Source organism: Nansenia antarctica (assembly GCF_963989245.1).
Source record: "Nansenia antarctica genome assembly, chromosome: 17".
In the NCBI taxonomy this organism is placed as follows: domain Eukaryota; kingdom Metazoa; phylum Chordata; class Actinopteri; order Argentiniformes; family Microstomatidae; genus Nansenia; species Nansenia antarctica.
In genome coordinates this window covers 26,833,419-26,847,421 of record NC_137687.1, presented here as the reverse complement: position 1 = coordinate 26,847,421, position 14,003 = coordinate 26,833,419, and the positions used below count along the sequence as shown (strand labels likewise).

The 14,003-nt window shown below is 49.2% G+C and overlaps 1 protein-coding gene across 1 annotated transcript in view; it reads right to left on the bottom strand.

Annotated features, from left to right (window-relative positions):
* The window catches only part of acbd6 (acyl-CoA binding domain containing 6), a gene marked incomplete at its 3' end in the record, with an annotated part of 14,558 nt that extends 909 nt beyond the window's left edge, over window positions 1-13,649 (bottom strand). The window contains exons 1-5 of the mRNA XM_080547421.1: window positions 13,444-13,649; window positions 12,341-12,588; window positions 10,163-10,227; window positions 9,264-9,357; window positions 5,172-5,248 (exon numbers count right to left, since the gene is read on the bottom strand). Of these exons, the coding sequence (XP_080403547.1) occupies window positions 5,172-5,248; window positions 9,264-9,357; window positions 10,163-10,227; window positions 12,341-12,588; window positions 13,444-13,498 (539 nt within the window). The 5' untranslated portion in view covers window positions 13,499-13,649. The remainder of the gene's footprint in view (window positions 1-5,171; window positions 5,249-9,263; window positions 9,358-10,162; window positions 10,228-12,340; window positions 12,589-13,443) is intronic.
* Window positions 13,650-14,003: the final 354 nt, after the last annotated feature.

Genomic DNA, 14,003 nt, shown 5'->3' with positions numbered 1-14,003 from the left:
GGGCACAAGGGGTAAATCTCATTAGAGCGTTACCCTTTTTATGCATTCTCATTAATTGCATTTAGTGCTCCATTGTCTGGTAGAGACCCCCCAAAACCCTCCACCCACCCCAGCTCCCAGCCCAAGCCCACCAGACCTCTAGACCCTCACAACCCTAGACCGTCCCCAGCCCTCCAGACCCCCAGCCCCACCCCTACACCCCACCCCACACCCCCTAGACCCCCAAAATCCCAAGATCCCAACCATATACCCCACAATACCAAACCCCCCAAACCCCCCCCCAGCCCCCAGCCTCAGCTGTGACGAGGGGGGGTGAGGAAGGTGACTGTCTGTACAGGAATCTCTCCCTCCCTCCCTCCCTCCCTCCCTCCCCCCCTCCTCTCCTCTGTCAGGGACAGAAACCAGCTTACGTATCAACACCCTCATTTGCATATTCATGATTATTATCATGTTTATTCATGAGCCCCCCCCCCGCCCCCACCCTCTCTCGGCGGAGCGGTGACCCCAAGTGGCCCTTCCACGTGGGCGCCCATCCGTCTCCCACGGCAACTAATCAATGAGGGAGATCATCAGTCTTGTTGTGTTGGGCTGGCCAGTGGCACAGGGCAAGGGAGAGAGAGAGAGGGAGAGAGAGAGAGGGAGAGGGAGGGAGAGAGAGGGAGGGAGGGAGAGAGAGAGAGGGAGAGAGAGGGGGAGAGGGAGAGGGAGAGAGAGAGGGAGGGAGAGAGGGAGGGAGGGAGAGAGAGGGAGGGAGGGAGAGAGAGAGAGGGAGGGAGGGAGAGAGAGAGAGAGGGAGGGAGAGAGGGAGGGAGGGAGAGAGAGAGGAGAGAGGGAGGGAGGGAGGGAGGGAGGGAGAGAGGGAGGGAGGGAGAGAGGGAGGGAGGGAGAGAGGGAGAGAGGGAGGGAGGGGGAGGGAGAGAGAGAAAGAGAGAGGGGAGAGAGAGAGGGAGGGAGAGAGAGATGGAGAGAAAGATGGAAAGAGAGAGAGAGATGGAGAGAGAGAGAGAGGGAGAGAGATGGAGAGACAGCACAAGACAGAGAGAGAGAGAGAATAAGAGAGAGCGAGACAGAGCAACAGAGAGAGAGAGAGAGCGAGAGAGAGAGAAATAGAGAGAGAGAGAGAGAGAGCGAAAGAGAGCGCTCTGACAGGCACGATTAATGGAGCCCTGATAAACGACTTGACATCAGCGCCGGCCCCGCACTGCATGCTGGGAAGGTCAGCGGCTACTCTGTCATCCCCCACACGGACCTGGTTAACCACACAGCTGACTGACCCACTAGCAGGAGAGAGAGGGGGGGCGCAGAGAGAGATAGAGAGAGAGAGGGAGAGAGAGAGAGAGAGAGAGAGAGAGAGGGAGAGAGAGAGAGAGAGAGGGGGGGGGGCAGAGAGGAGAGAGAGAGGAGAGAGAGAGAGAGAGAGAGAGAGAGAGAGAGAGAGAAGAGAGAGAGAGAGAGAGAGAAAGCTTTTCACCATCAGATATTAGCGAGTTTGTTTGTCAGAGTTTTCTGCCTGTCGTGACTTTTGCTGTGATATGATTGGACAATTTCTATTTTGGGGCGTGGCTTAGCGATAGGTCCGTTGTGTCGTCACAGTGAGCTAACTTAGACTATGCTTGTTGGCTAGCCCGACTAGAGTACTTGGAGGATGAGGATATCCTGCCATCTCTAAACCGTGCCCCAAGCCTTGTGTGGCCTCATAAGGACCAGAGGGGGTGGAGGAGGTTAAAAGTCTGAGTTTTAAACAACAGATAGGCCTTGAGTAAGTACCGCTGAGGCCTGGGAAAGACTGTGGAAAGGCAGTTAGCCTTGGCTACACACTGATGAGCAACCTGGATGTAATTACCAGTCTACCAGGCAGCTGTTTGAGGTAGCAGAGGGGCTGAGAGGAGGGGAGCGGAGGGAGGGGAGAGGAGAGGAGAGGAGAGGAGAGGAGAGGAGACAAGAGGAGAGGAAGAGAGAGGAGAGGAGGGGAGGAGGAGGAGAAGAGGAGAGGAGAGGAGGAGAGGAGAGGAGGGGAGGAGGAGAGGAGAGGAGGAGGGGAGGAGAGGAGGAGAAGAGAAGGGGAGGAGAGGATAGTAGAGGAGGGGAGGAGAGAAGGAGAGGAGAGGGAGAGGAGGGGAGGGGAGAGGAGAGGAGAGGAGAAGAGGAGAGGAGAAGAGGGGAGGGAGGAGAGGAGGAGAGAAGTAGAGGAGAGGAGGAGGGGTGGAGAGGAGAGAAGGAGAGGGAGGAGAGGAGGGAAGAAGAGATGGGGAGGGGAGGGGAGGAGAGGAGAAGAGGAGGAATGGAGGAGAGGAGAAGAGGAGGAGAGGAGGGGAGGAGGAGAGGAGAAGAGGAGGAGGAGAGGAGAGGAGAGAAGAGAAGGGGAGGAGGAGAGAGGGGCTGAGAGGGAAATCAGAACCTAGTGATGCAGGAAGTGAAGGTGAGTCAGTCCAGACACGCCCGGGCTGGCAGCACCGCCGCACGCCGAGGGGAAGGGGAGGAGCCTGCTAATGACTTCCTGTCTCCCAGCGGGCATCGCTACGGCGATCAAGCAGGGGGCGTCGCCAGGGGACCAGCCTTCTCACTACACCACCTCCATGTAATTAACACAGGAGAGACTTCTCTGAGAACACCTCTCCTCCCCTCTCCTCTCCTCTCCTCTTCTCTCTTCTCTCCCATCCCTTCTCCTCTTTCACCTCTCCCATCCTCTCTCTCATCCTCCCCATCCTCTCCTCTCCCATCCTCTCCTCTCCTCTCCCCTCCACTCCTCTCCTCTCCTCTCCCCTCCCATCCTCTCCTCTCCTCTTCACCTCCTTCTCCTCTCCTCCCCCCGATCCCCTCCTCTCCTGGACTGCACTTATATAGCTCCTTATTCCAAAGCGCTTTTACAAACGGCCTCTCATTCACCCATTCACACACCAATGGCAGCAAGTTACCATGCAAGGCGCCGGCCCACTCATTGGGAGCAGTTTGGGGTTCAGTGTCTTGCCCAAGGACACCTCGACATGTGGCCAGGTGCGGATCGAACCCCGAACCTGCGTTCATTAGACGCCGGCTCTACCTCATGAGCCACAGCTCTGCTCTCCTCTCCATCCTCTCCTCTCCTCTCCCATCCTCTCTTCTCCTCTCACCCCCTCTCCCCTCCCTTTCTCTCTTCAGAAATGAGGAGGAAGAGAAGGTAGAGGAGGAGGAGGAGGAGGAGGAGGAGAGGAGGAAGAGTGTTTAGGCTCGAGCAGTCCTGCGAGCCGAGAATTCCCGTAAGAACGAGGGAGGAGGGAGGAGGGAGGAGGGAGGCTGGAGGAGGGAGGAGGGAGGAGGGAGGAGGTATCGTTAACATAAATCAGGACCGCTCCGCCTCCCAGCCCCGCTTCAGTTTACAACCAACACACACACACACACACACACACACACACGTATACACATACACACAAAGACATGCATGAACCTACACACACACACACACACACACACACACACGGACACACGTACACACATACACACATACACACTAGGGGTGCAACGGTTCAGTTGGCCCACGGTTCGGTACGGTTCGGTATTTTGGGTCACGGTTTTCGGTACGGTTCGGTTCAGAAACAAATGCTACTATTTATTTACAAACTGTTACTTTACTTTATTTTGCTTATACATAATATGGAACTTTAACATACACATGTTTATGTTATGTATATAATGTATATATAATTGTATATAAACAAAAAACACTTTCAAATGTCCAAAAATAAATAAACACTTTCGAAAGTAAAAGTGCACTTTAGCCTTGACAGCTGGTAGCCCGTATACAAACAGGAGGAAAACAAATTCACACTACAAAAGTAACACTTTCCACATAGCGTTCCAACATGTCATGTGTTGTATTCCAACGAGTTGCGACATCGTGGATTAATTTGTGTTTTGGTAAGTCTAACATATCTTGTTTAATTGTCAGAATATGGTGGGCTGTGGTGCTTTTGTGGAAGAAAGTGACTGCATGTCTGATCTTACCCAGGAGGCGGGACACCGGGGTTATTGCCACTGCCTTCTTGGCGGCGAGATTTACGACGTGCGCAAAGCAGCCGATCTGTGGCCCCAGTCCACCAGCTTCATGGATCGCATTTACGATATTTGCTGCGTTGTCTGTTGTTACGGGAATTGTTATGTTTGGCCTCTCCAACTTCCACTCAGTCACTGCATTTGTTAGTTCCTCTGCCAGGTGCGCGCTGGTATGGCTTTCGTATAGTGGACGAGTTTGCAGTACTGCGCTCTTCATCTCCCAATCCGGTGACATGTAGTGGACCGTGACAGTGAGGTAACTCTCCGTTGCCCGGGAGGTCCAACCCTCCGTAGTCAGTGCAAAGCTCTGTGTTTTTGCCAAATCGTCTTCAATGCCTCTGCGCGTTGTTTGGTAAATACCGGGGATTATTTTGGTGCTGAATGATGTACGGGAGGGGACACTGTAACGGGGCTCGAGAGTTTTTATCAGATTTCGAAAACCCAAATCTCCAACCACCGAAAAGGGCTGCAAATCCTTTGCAATGAACATCCCCACTGCATTGGTTATTTTTTTGTGTTTCTCTGAAGTGGTAGTGTACGTCTGTCCGAACGCATCAGAGAGAGACTGCTGTCTGCTCACTGACGCTACCTGACTGGCTTTCCTGCTCCCAGTCAGTGTTATCGTTGAGTGGTAGCGGCGAATATGCTGGTTCATGTTAGAGGTGCAACCATTTGCATATGGCACACGCTTTAAGCAGAGCTTGCAGACAGTAATATTTCTGTCCACTGTTTTCCCCCCCTTATTGTCGTATTCAACGGGAAAAGCGAAATGACCCCACACCGCAGACTTGTAGGCATCCGGGGCTTCCTCAAACTGTTGCGGCGCTCTCAGAGCTAATTTACGAACGCAGCCAAATCGCAGCATAAACCGAAAACCGTCACGGTTCACTAGTGAATTGAGCCGTGGAACGCAAACCGTACCGTCCGTAAAAAAACCCAGAACCGTTGCACCCCTAATACACACACAGACATGCATGCACCTACACACACGCACACACACACACGCACACGCACACACACACACGCACACACACACACGCGTGCGCGCACACACGTCTGCTACTAGTATGGTTCAGAGGGTTCAACATTCCTGTTCCTGTCAAGACAGACAAGAACAATAAAGTTGTACAGTGTTTGAATACCTGATCATTTCTTCCTGGTAGAGAGAGCTGACCGCTGGGCCTCCGAAGCCTGTCCTCCGCTCTCGTCTGTCCTGCGTCTGGTAGAACAACAACAACAACAACATCATCATCAACAACAACAACAACATCATCAACAACAATAACAACATTATCAACAACAACATCAACAAAAACAACAACATCATCATCAACAACAACAACATCAACAACATCATCATCATTATTATTAACAACAACAACAACATCAACATTAACATTAACAACAACAACAACAGCATCATCATCATCATCAACAACAACACATTATATAATTTAGAACATAATACAAGGTGTCTTAAACAACAGCATCTTATGTAACAGCGTCTCATATTATAATTCAGCAGATGGGTGTAATCTCAAGGATAGCCACAATGGACGTCTGGGTGGCGTAGCTCTAGTAATACCACGTAATCGCAGGGTCCCAGGTTCGATTCCGGCCATCGACCTATCCTTCCTGTCAACTCCCATCTCATCCCCCCCTACCATGTCATCCCCCCTCTCTCTCACCCATCCTTCCTGTCAATCTCTACTGCCTCTATCCCAATAAATCAGAAATGCTCTAAAAACATTTTTTTTTAAAATTATTAATAAAAAAAGATAGCCTCACCTATAGAAGTAGCGTAGCGTGGCTACACTGACTGACTTTGCTCTGACAGCAGTTTTAGCTGTAGCCTAGCGAGTGGACGTTAGCGCTCGCTCCTCTGTCCTCCTCACACTGTGTGGCGGCGCACAGCAGAAAACAACAGAGAGCATCATGGGGAATGAGAGTCCCTATTCACAGAGGAAAACACCTACCTACACCCATCCTCCTATTATGTTTAACCCATTCACCCAGGGAGACGCCACCTCTGTTCAGGCTAACCCTTTCACAGAGGGAGGTACCTCTACTCTGATACCTTTGTTCACCTGTTCACAGCACTGCCACACTATGTATAGAGAAACAAGGTGCGTTCAACCAGACGTTATTTCAATAGCTAAAAATGTGCAGCATAGGTAAACACATAGGTAAACACATAGGTACACATAGGTAAATCATTCTGTCACCGTTTTGTATTCACAGTCACTATTACGTTAGATTAGATTGGATTAGATTCAACTCTATTGTCCAAGTTTACAGAGTACAGTTTAGCATTTAACCAGAAGTGCAAATAGTGATTAAAAACATGACAGTGATGGTATGGACAGATAAATAAATAGAGGCTATATCAAAAAGAGGTATGTGCAATGTGCAAAAATATGGTTTGTGCAAAGGTAGTATTTGTAAACAGCTGTAGTGCAAAGGGTAATTGAGTGATCACATTGGGGGGGGGGGGGGGTACTGAGAGTCATTGTACCCTGTGTGTGTGTGTGTGTGTGTGTGTGTGTGTGTGTGTGTGTGTGTGTGTGTGTGTGTGTGGGACATGTGTAAAAGTAGTAGAGGATGTTAACAAGTTCTAACAGTAGCTAACCTGTTATATTAGTAGCCACTAGTCACTATTACTGTATTGTAGCGTAGCCTAGAGTAGACAACATTCTACTCCCCTCCTCTCCTACGACTCACGAGGGTTATCAGAAACCAACAGATCTGATCTAATTTCCGAGGGGGTGGGGGGGGGGGGGGGGGACCACGAACAAGAGACGGCGGAGAAGAAGAAGAGGGAAAAACAACGCAACGCAAGGCATGCACTTTTAAGAAAATGCAATTCACTTCCTCTTCTTCTTCTTCTTAATTCAGAAGAAGAATATTCGCCGGTGCACTTTGTTCTCTAATGTAATGTCAGTCTCCTGCCACAATACAGTCAAGAGAGGTCAGGTCCTGGCTATTATCCCTGCCCCCCGCCCCCTCCACCCACTACCACCCCTCTCCTCCTAGGCTACCACAGTCAGAACTTTGTTTACGCTAATACAATCACAGGTCTATTGTAGAGAGAGAGGGGGGGGGGGGGGGGGGCGGAGGGGGGAGTTGTCCTCCTCCCTGGTGTTGTGGAGAGAGAGAGAGGGGGGAGGGGGGGGGGGCGGCCGGGGGGGGGGCGGCCTGGGGGGGCGAAGAGACAGAAGAAAGGGACGTGTCGGGAGAGGCGGGAAGGGCCCTGATGGCGTTTGACACTTCTATTGTGGAGGAGACGGGGAGAGGGCGGAGAGGGAGAAGGAGAGAGATGGATGGATGGATGGACGGACGGAGACGGAAGGAAGGAAGGTAGGAGAGAGAGGTGGATGGAGGGAGGGAGGGAGGGAGGGAGGGAGGGAGGGCACTGGCACATGCAGGACAGGTGACAGCTCTTTTGTGTCGGCGAGCGGGGCGCATCGGACGCATTCGCTCGGGATCTGTCCAATTAGAGCAGGGGTTACTGAGTGGCTGTCCAATTAGAGCGCAGGTTAGAGCGCGGCACACGTCTGCTTTTGTGTGGGACCTTCGTTCGGGAGGGGAGAGGCCTTTCAGGGTTTCTCCTACAGTGTGTTCATCATGCTTCCTCCAGCTATGTCCAATACACAACATATTAGATTAACGGACTGTATGAACCCGTGTAAAGCGGCTTTCTGTATTCCGTCGTATCCGCCGTTATTACCGGGGAGGGAGCGGCGTGTCGTCAGGGGCGATGGGGGCGGCTGGTCCTTTGACAGGAGGAGTATAGCACGCTAGTTTAAACGTATTAAAGATGTGTTTCGTTCAGCCTTTCTGTTGTACTACTGTGCACCCTCGTCTGACAACCCCCCCCCTCTCTCTCTGCCCAGCTAGGTGATGTCATTGTCAGCTGTGACAGCCAGGTGCGACCCCCCCTTCCCGCCCCCCCACCCTCCTTGGGGGGGGGGGTCTGTTATTGTGGTGCTGGAGCGTTCAGCAGGTGGGTGATTCCACTGCTGTACTGTACTCCCCCAGGTGGGACAAGGCCATGCGTGACAACACTGCCCCCTGGTGTTCAGACACTGACACGGCAGTCAGAGAAGTCAACAACAACACAGCTCACAAACCATCTCAAATACCACCAGACTAACACACCATGAAACAGACACGCAAAGACATTCATCAAACAGCAAAGATGTTCGTAAAAAAAAAATGTAATGATCTTTTTTTAAATCATCCGCTCACTCTCAAATATCCAATAACTTAAATGGAATATTGTTGTGGTGCATTCTCATCTGTTAAAATATTCTTTATTCTTTATTTTATTTAACCTTTATTTAACTAGGAGGTCCCTTAAGATTAAAATCTTTAATAATAATAATAATAATAGCTTAGATTTGTATAGCGCCTTTCTCAAACCCAAGGACGCTTAACAGATTTCATAGACAGACAGAACTGAAAAACAAAGCAAAGAAACAAAGACAACGAGAGTGACAAACTAGACTAGAGGCCAAAGGCCTTAGAGAACAGGTGGGTGTTGAGGGCTGATTTAAAAGTGTCCAGGGTGGGTAGAGGCAATGCGGATCGCTGTGGGGAGAGAGTTCCAGAGGGTGGAAAGCCAAGAAACCACACAAGTACAGATACAAGTTACAACATACAGATACAAGTTACCAACATGTCACCTGTGAACCAGAGATGCTGGTCTGCAAAGCTTCACACAGCCTCGGCAGGTGCTTGCTCTCTCTGCTCAGTGACACTGGCAGCTACTGCCCTCTGCTGGCCAATTAACTACAGTGCATGTAAGGTGTAGTGGTGGCCTGGCCTAGTGAATAGTGAGTTGGTGACTGGTGATCAGAAGGTCATGAGATCAAATCCCACCTAGGAACACCACTAACACCACCACCACTAGTGTGCCCTTGAGTAAGGCACTCAGCCCTAACTTACTCCAGGGAGACTGTCCCTGTAATCTCTGATTGTAAGGCGCTTTGGATAAAAGCGTTTATCTCTATGTGTCGGGAGTCATGCTCCTAAAACTCATTGGAAATCGTGGCTATCGTCTGGGATGGCGATCTACAGTCAAAAGAGCCGGTTTGAACATCGTCTTCTAAGGTTGAGCATGTTTTCCCCCTGAGTGATTTGTTTCTATGTAAAATGTGTGTAGAAGGACTGTGAGGCCCCAGGCTTCTGAGATGGATAACTATGTTATTACATCCTTATTGAGGTGTTATTACCTTGCTGCTGTCTGGGTCTAGTGTGTTTACACACGTCACGTACTCCTGCATCGCCTCCTCCGCTCCCATGTCCCCCAGCTGCTTCCACGCTTGCCTACGACCAACAACAAGAACAACAACAACAATCAGACAGGTCAGTCTCAGTCTCTCTGTTACTCTGTCTGTCTGTCTATCTCTCCCCCTCTTTCCAATGCTATCTGTTTGTTTGTCTGTCTCTCTCCTGCTCTCTGTCTGTCTGTCTGTCCTCCTCTCTCTCTCTCTCTCTCTCTCTCCCTCACTGTCTCTCCTCCTCTCTGTTTCTCTTTCTGTCTCTCCTCCGCCCTGTCTGTCTGTCTCTCTCCCCCTCCGTCTGTCTCTGTCTCTCCCCCCTCTCCTCCTCTGTCTCTCTCCCCCTCTTCTCCTCTCTGTCTGTCTCTCTCTCTGTGTCTCTCCTCTCTCCCTATGTGTCTCTCCTCCTCTCTGTCTCTCTCTCTCTCTCTCTCCCTCTCCTCCTCTCTGTCTGCCTCTCTCTCTCCCTCTCCTCCTCTCTGTCTGTCTCTCTCTCTCTCTCTGTCTCTCTCTCTCTGTGTCTCTCTCTCTGCAGCCTTGCAACTGACAACATGCTACAAAACAAAACATATTACAACTGAATATGGTCTACATCTTGTAGACTACTCTATAGTTTTTCACAACACAACACAACATTCATAATTCCAGAGAACAACTATACAATGTCCATACAGTTTCCATTTGGAACAAGAAAACATTCCAGAATCCAGATTAAAATCTCTGTGGAACCAGAATGTTCGGTCTGACTAATGAAAGTCACCATGTCCGGTTCTCACACTCATCATTCAGCACCTTGAGTAAACACGTCAACGTGGTGATTATCATAGAGTCAGGTAACCATGGCTACGTACCATTTCCTCTGGCCTTCGAAGTCGAAGAAGCCCGGCTTGGCTGTGTTACACTTCCCCACCTTCACCTGTGAACGGAGGACATGTTGGTTCAGGTTCACTGACGGTTCAACAGGTAGATAACATCAGTGTTTCACACACACACACACACACACACACACACACACACACACACACACGTACGTACAGAAACACAGCCCCACACACACACTCACTCACTCACTCACACACTCTCACAGACAGACACAGACACAGACACACTCTCACTCTCACTCTCACTCTCACTCTCACTCTCACTCTCACTCTCACTCTCACACTCACACTCACACTCACACTCACACACACAGGAGAGCTCTCTCTCACACACACACACACACACACACACTCACACTCACACACACAGGAGAGCTCTCTCACACACACACACACACACACTCACACTCACACTCACACTCACACTCACACTCACACTCACACTCACACTCACACTCACACTCACACTCACACACTCTCACACACACACACACACACACACACACACACACACACACACACACACACACACACACACACACAGGAGAGCTCTCTCTCACACACACACTCACACACACAAGCTTATTAGAGCTCTCACTGATGTTCCCAGTCAATATTAAATAACAGGCAGTTAACGTGATTAGGGCTGCAACTAACGATTATTTTGATAATCGATTAATCTGTCGATTATTTTTTGGGGTTAGTCGATTAATCGGATGCAAATAAGTAAAATAAAATAAAATATTTCTTTTGCAAATTTTATTTTATGTTTTCTAAATCAGCCAGGCCTATACATATACATGTGCAAAATGAATAAGTATTAATAAAAAATAATAAATAATATAAATAAAAAAGGCTTTGCTACATCAAATAGGTTTAACAACAGGCCATGGACTATGGCGGTAGATTGTTTCAATAAAGTAATTGAACTCTAGCTCAATACATGCATTGTTTTAGGTAATAACTTTGCTTAATGTAAAGGTCAGTAACCCAAAGTGCAATATAGGCTACAGACAAGACACTAATGTTTTTATATAACAGATATGCTCCAAAACAATGCAATGTGTCCTCTCACTCCATACAATAGGCTAGGCGACAGTCAGTGTCTCACTCTAACTCACGGGTAGCTTGGTAGGCTACCACTAGCTAGCCTTTAGCTTATCACCTCTGCTCTACCACTGACGTTAGCCAGCTAGCTAAATACACTTGTCATGCAATATTGAATTCATGAATGCGAGCAAACACTCACTGGCTATCGCATTACATTACAGTCATTTAGCCGACGCTTCGCCAGAACTCACACTAACGCATTTGCATGGAGAGCAGGAGACCATGGCAGGGCTGAGCCCAGCAGCACTTATATAATAAAACAATAGGAAGTTAGCTGTAACCCTCCTCTATAGAAACATAGTTAGTGCTCTGGTTCTCAGCACAGCTACGCAGACTACAGCTGGACGAGCAGCGTAGTGACAGTCAGCTAGCGGCAGCAGCGAGCTAACCCTGCTAGCTAACTCACTAGCATGTCCTGACAGCAGACAGCAGACAGCTTCACTCTCAAGGCTTTTGAGTAGCATGATTTAAATGTAGCCGCCGCGCAGGTGTAGGTACCGGATTTTCCCACTTTTCCGGTTCCGGTCATAGGTTCTGCCCTTTCCGGCCATAGGTAGCGCTATGATTCGCTATGATTCGCGATGCCTACACCGGCTCTGCAAGACAGCGTGGCGTGCGTCAACAGGAAGTAGGTTTGTTATGGAACAAGACACGACGAATCGATAATGGAATTCGTCGCCAACGAATTTCATTATCGATTTTTATCGATTTCATCAATTCGTTGTTGCAGCCCTAAACGTGATCATAACCAACCATCACCTCTATGTGTATTATTAGTTGAATCGTCTCTTCGAAGACCTGACAATTAGTAAAAACCCTTTCTTTCCATCACGTCAACAGAATAACCATGGAAACCATTAAACAAGGGCAACATCAGAGACCAACATTGTTATGTTACACACAGAAGAAACGCAGCGGAACGTCCCGAACGAGGCGCAGCACCTGACCTGCCATGATGCGACATGCTGGTGTCACCTGGCTGAAACTATCTATGACACATGACCGAAACTATGTCAGCCCCGATGTCCCGATAGTCACCTGTTTGTACCTAGCGTACAGGTACAGCAGCTGTTCCCTGCTGGCCGTCTGGACCAGGTCTCGGAGACGATCCGCCGCTGCCTCGAACTCCGCCTCCAGCTCCTCTCCCTCCAGCTCCTCTCCCTCCAGCCGGTGTCCCGGGTCGTCTGCTCCCCCGCAGTCGAATTTGCCTCCTAGTCCCAAATCGGAGTCCGAGTCCGACCCTCCGCCCAGGGGCTCCCCGGTGTCGGGCCGAGCTGGGTCTGTACCTGAGAGACAGACAGACAGATAGATAGACATATATACAGACAGATAGATAGACAGACAGACAGACAGACAGACAGATAGACAGACAGACAGACAGACAGATAGAGACAGACAGACAGACAGATAGACATACAGACAGATAGACAGACAGACAGATAGACAGACAGATAGACAGATAGACAGACAGACAGACAGACAGATAGACAGACAAACAGACAGATAGACAGACAGAGACAGACAGATAGACAGACAGACAGACAGACAGATAGACAGACAGACATACAGACAGATAGACAGACAGATAGACAGACAGACAGACAGACAGACAGACAGACAGACAGATAGACAGACAGACAGATAGATAGATATACAGACAGACAGACATACAGACAGACAGACAGACAGACAGATAGATAGACATACAGAAAGATAGATAGACAGACAGACAGACAGACAGATAGACAGACAGATAGATAGACATACAGACAGACAGATAGAGAGACAGACAGACAGACAGATAGACAGACAGATAGACAGACAGATAGACAGACAGATAGACAGACAGATAGACAGACAGATAGACAGACAGACAGACTCACAGACAGACAGACAGACAGACAGATAGACAGATAGATAGATAGACAGATAGATAGACAGACAGACAGACAGATAGACAGACAGACAGATAGACAGATAGACAGACAGACAGACTCACAGACAGACAGACAGACTCACAGACAGACAGACAGACAGACAGATAGACAGATAGATAGACAGACAGACAGATAGACAGACAGATAGACAGATAGACAGACAGACAGACAGACAGACAGACAGACAGACAGATATCTAGGTACCTGAGCCTGTGGCGGAGTCAGGAGAGGACGATGGAGAACCATGATGAGATGCCATGGTGGACAAATAAAAAGACCAAAAAAATGATTAAATGATCACGATGAACAACTGTCTAGTGTTGCTCTCGGTAGCTGATGCCACGTGACAGTAGGATCGGCCAATCAGATCGATCTGTTGAATTCGTGATCGCTGACAGATCCTCCTTCCTTCTCCGTGGTGATCAGACTTGTTGTGTTTCCACTCCTGGTCCGTCAGTGGTGCAGTCCGCTAAAAGCCTCGGGTGAAACTAGGGCTGGAAACAAAGGTTCTGACTTACAGTGTGTTCCCGTTATAACGGTATAATAATTATAGCCTAATAGTTTTATGAAATTCATGGCATTCAGAATTCAAGTATCTGGGGAAAAAAAGGACAACCCATCATAACTATAAAATATAATACAAGAGAATAGACCAACTCGTCAAAAACCTGTTCTTTCCACACAGGGCCGTTTGGGAGATATGCACGCACCGCGACACGCACGCACCGATATATTGCAAGAAATGCGCTCACATGCTGTGCTGA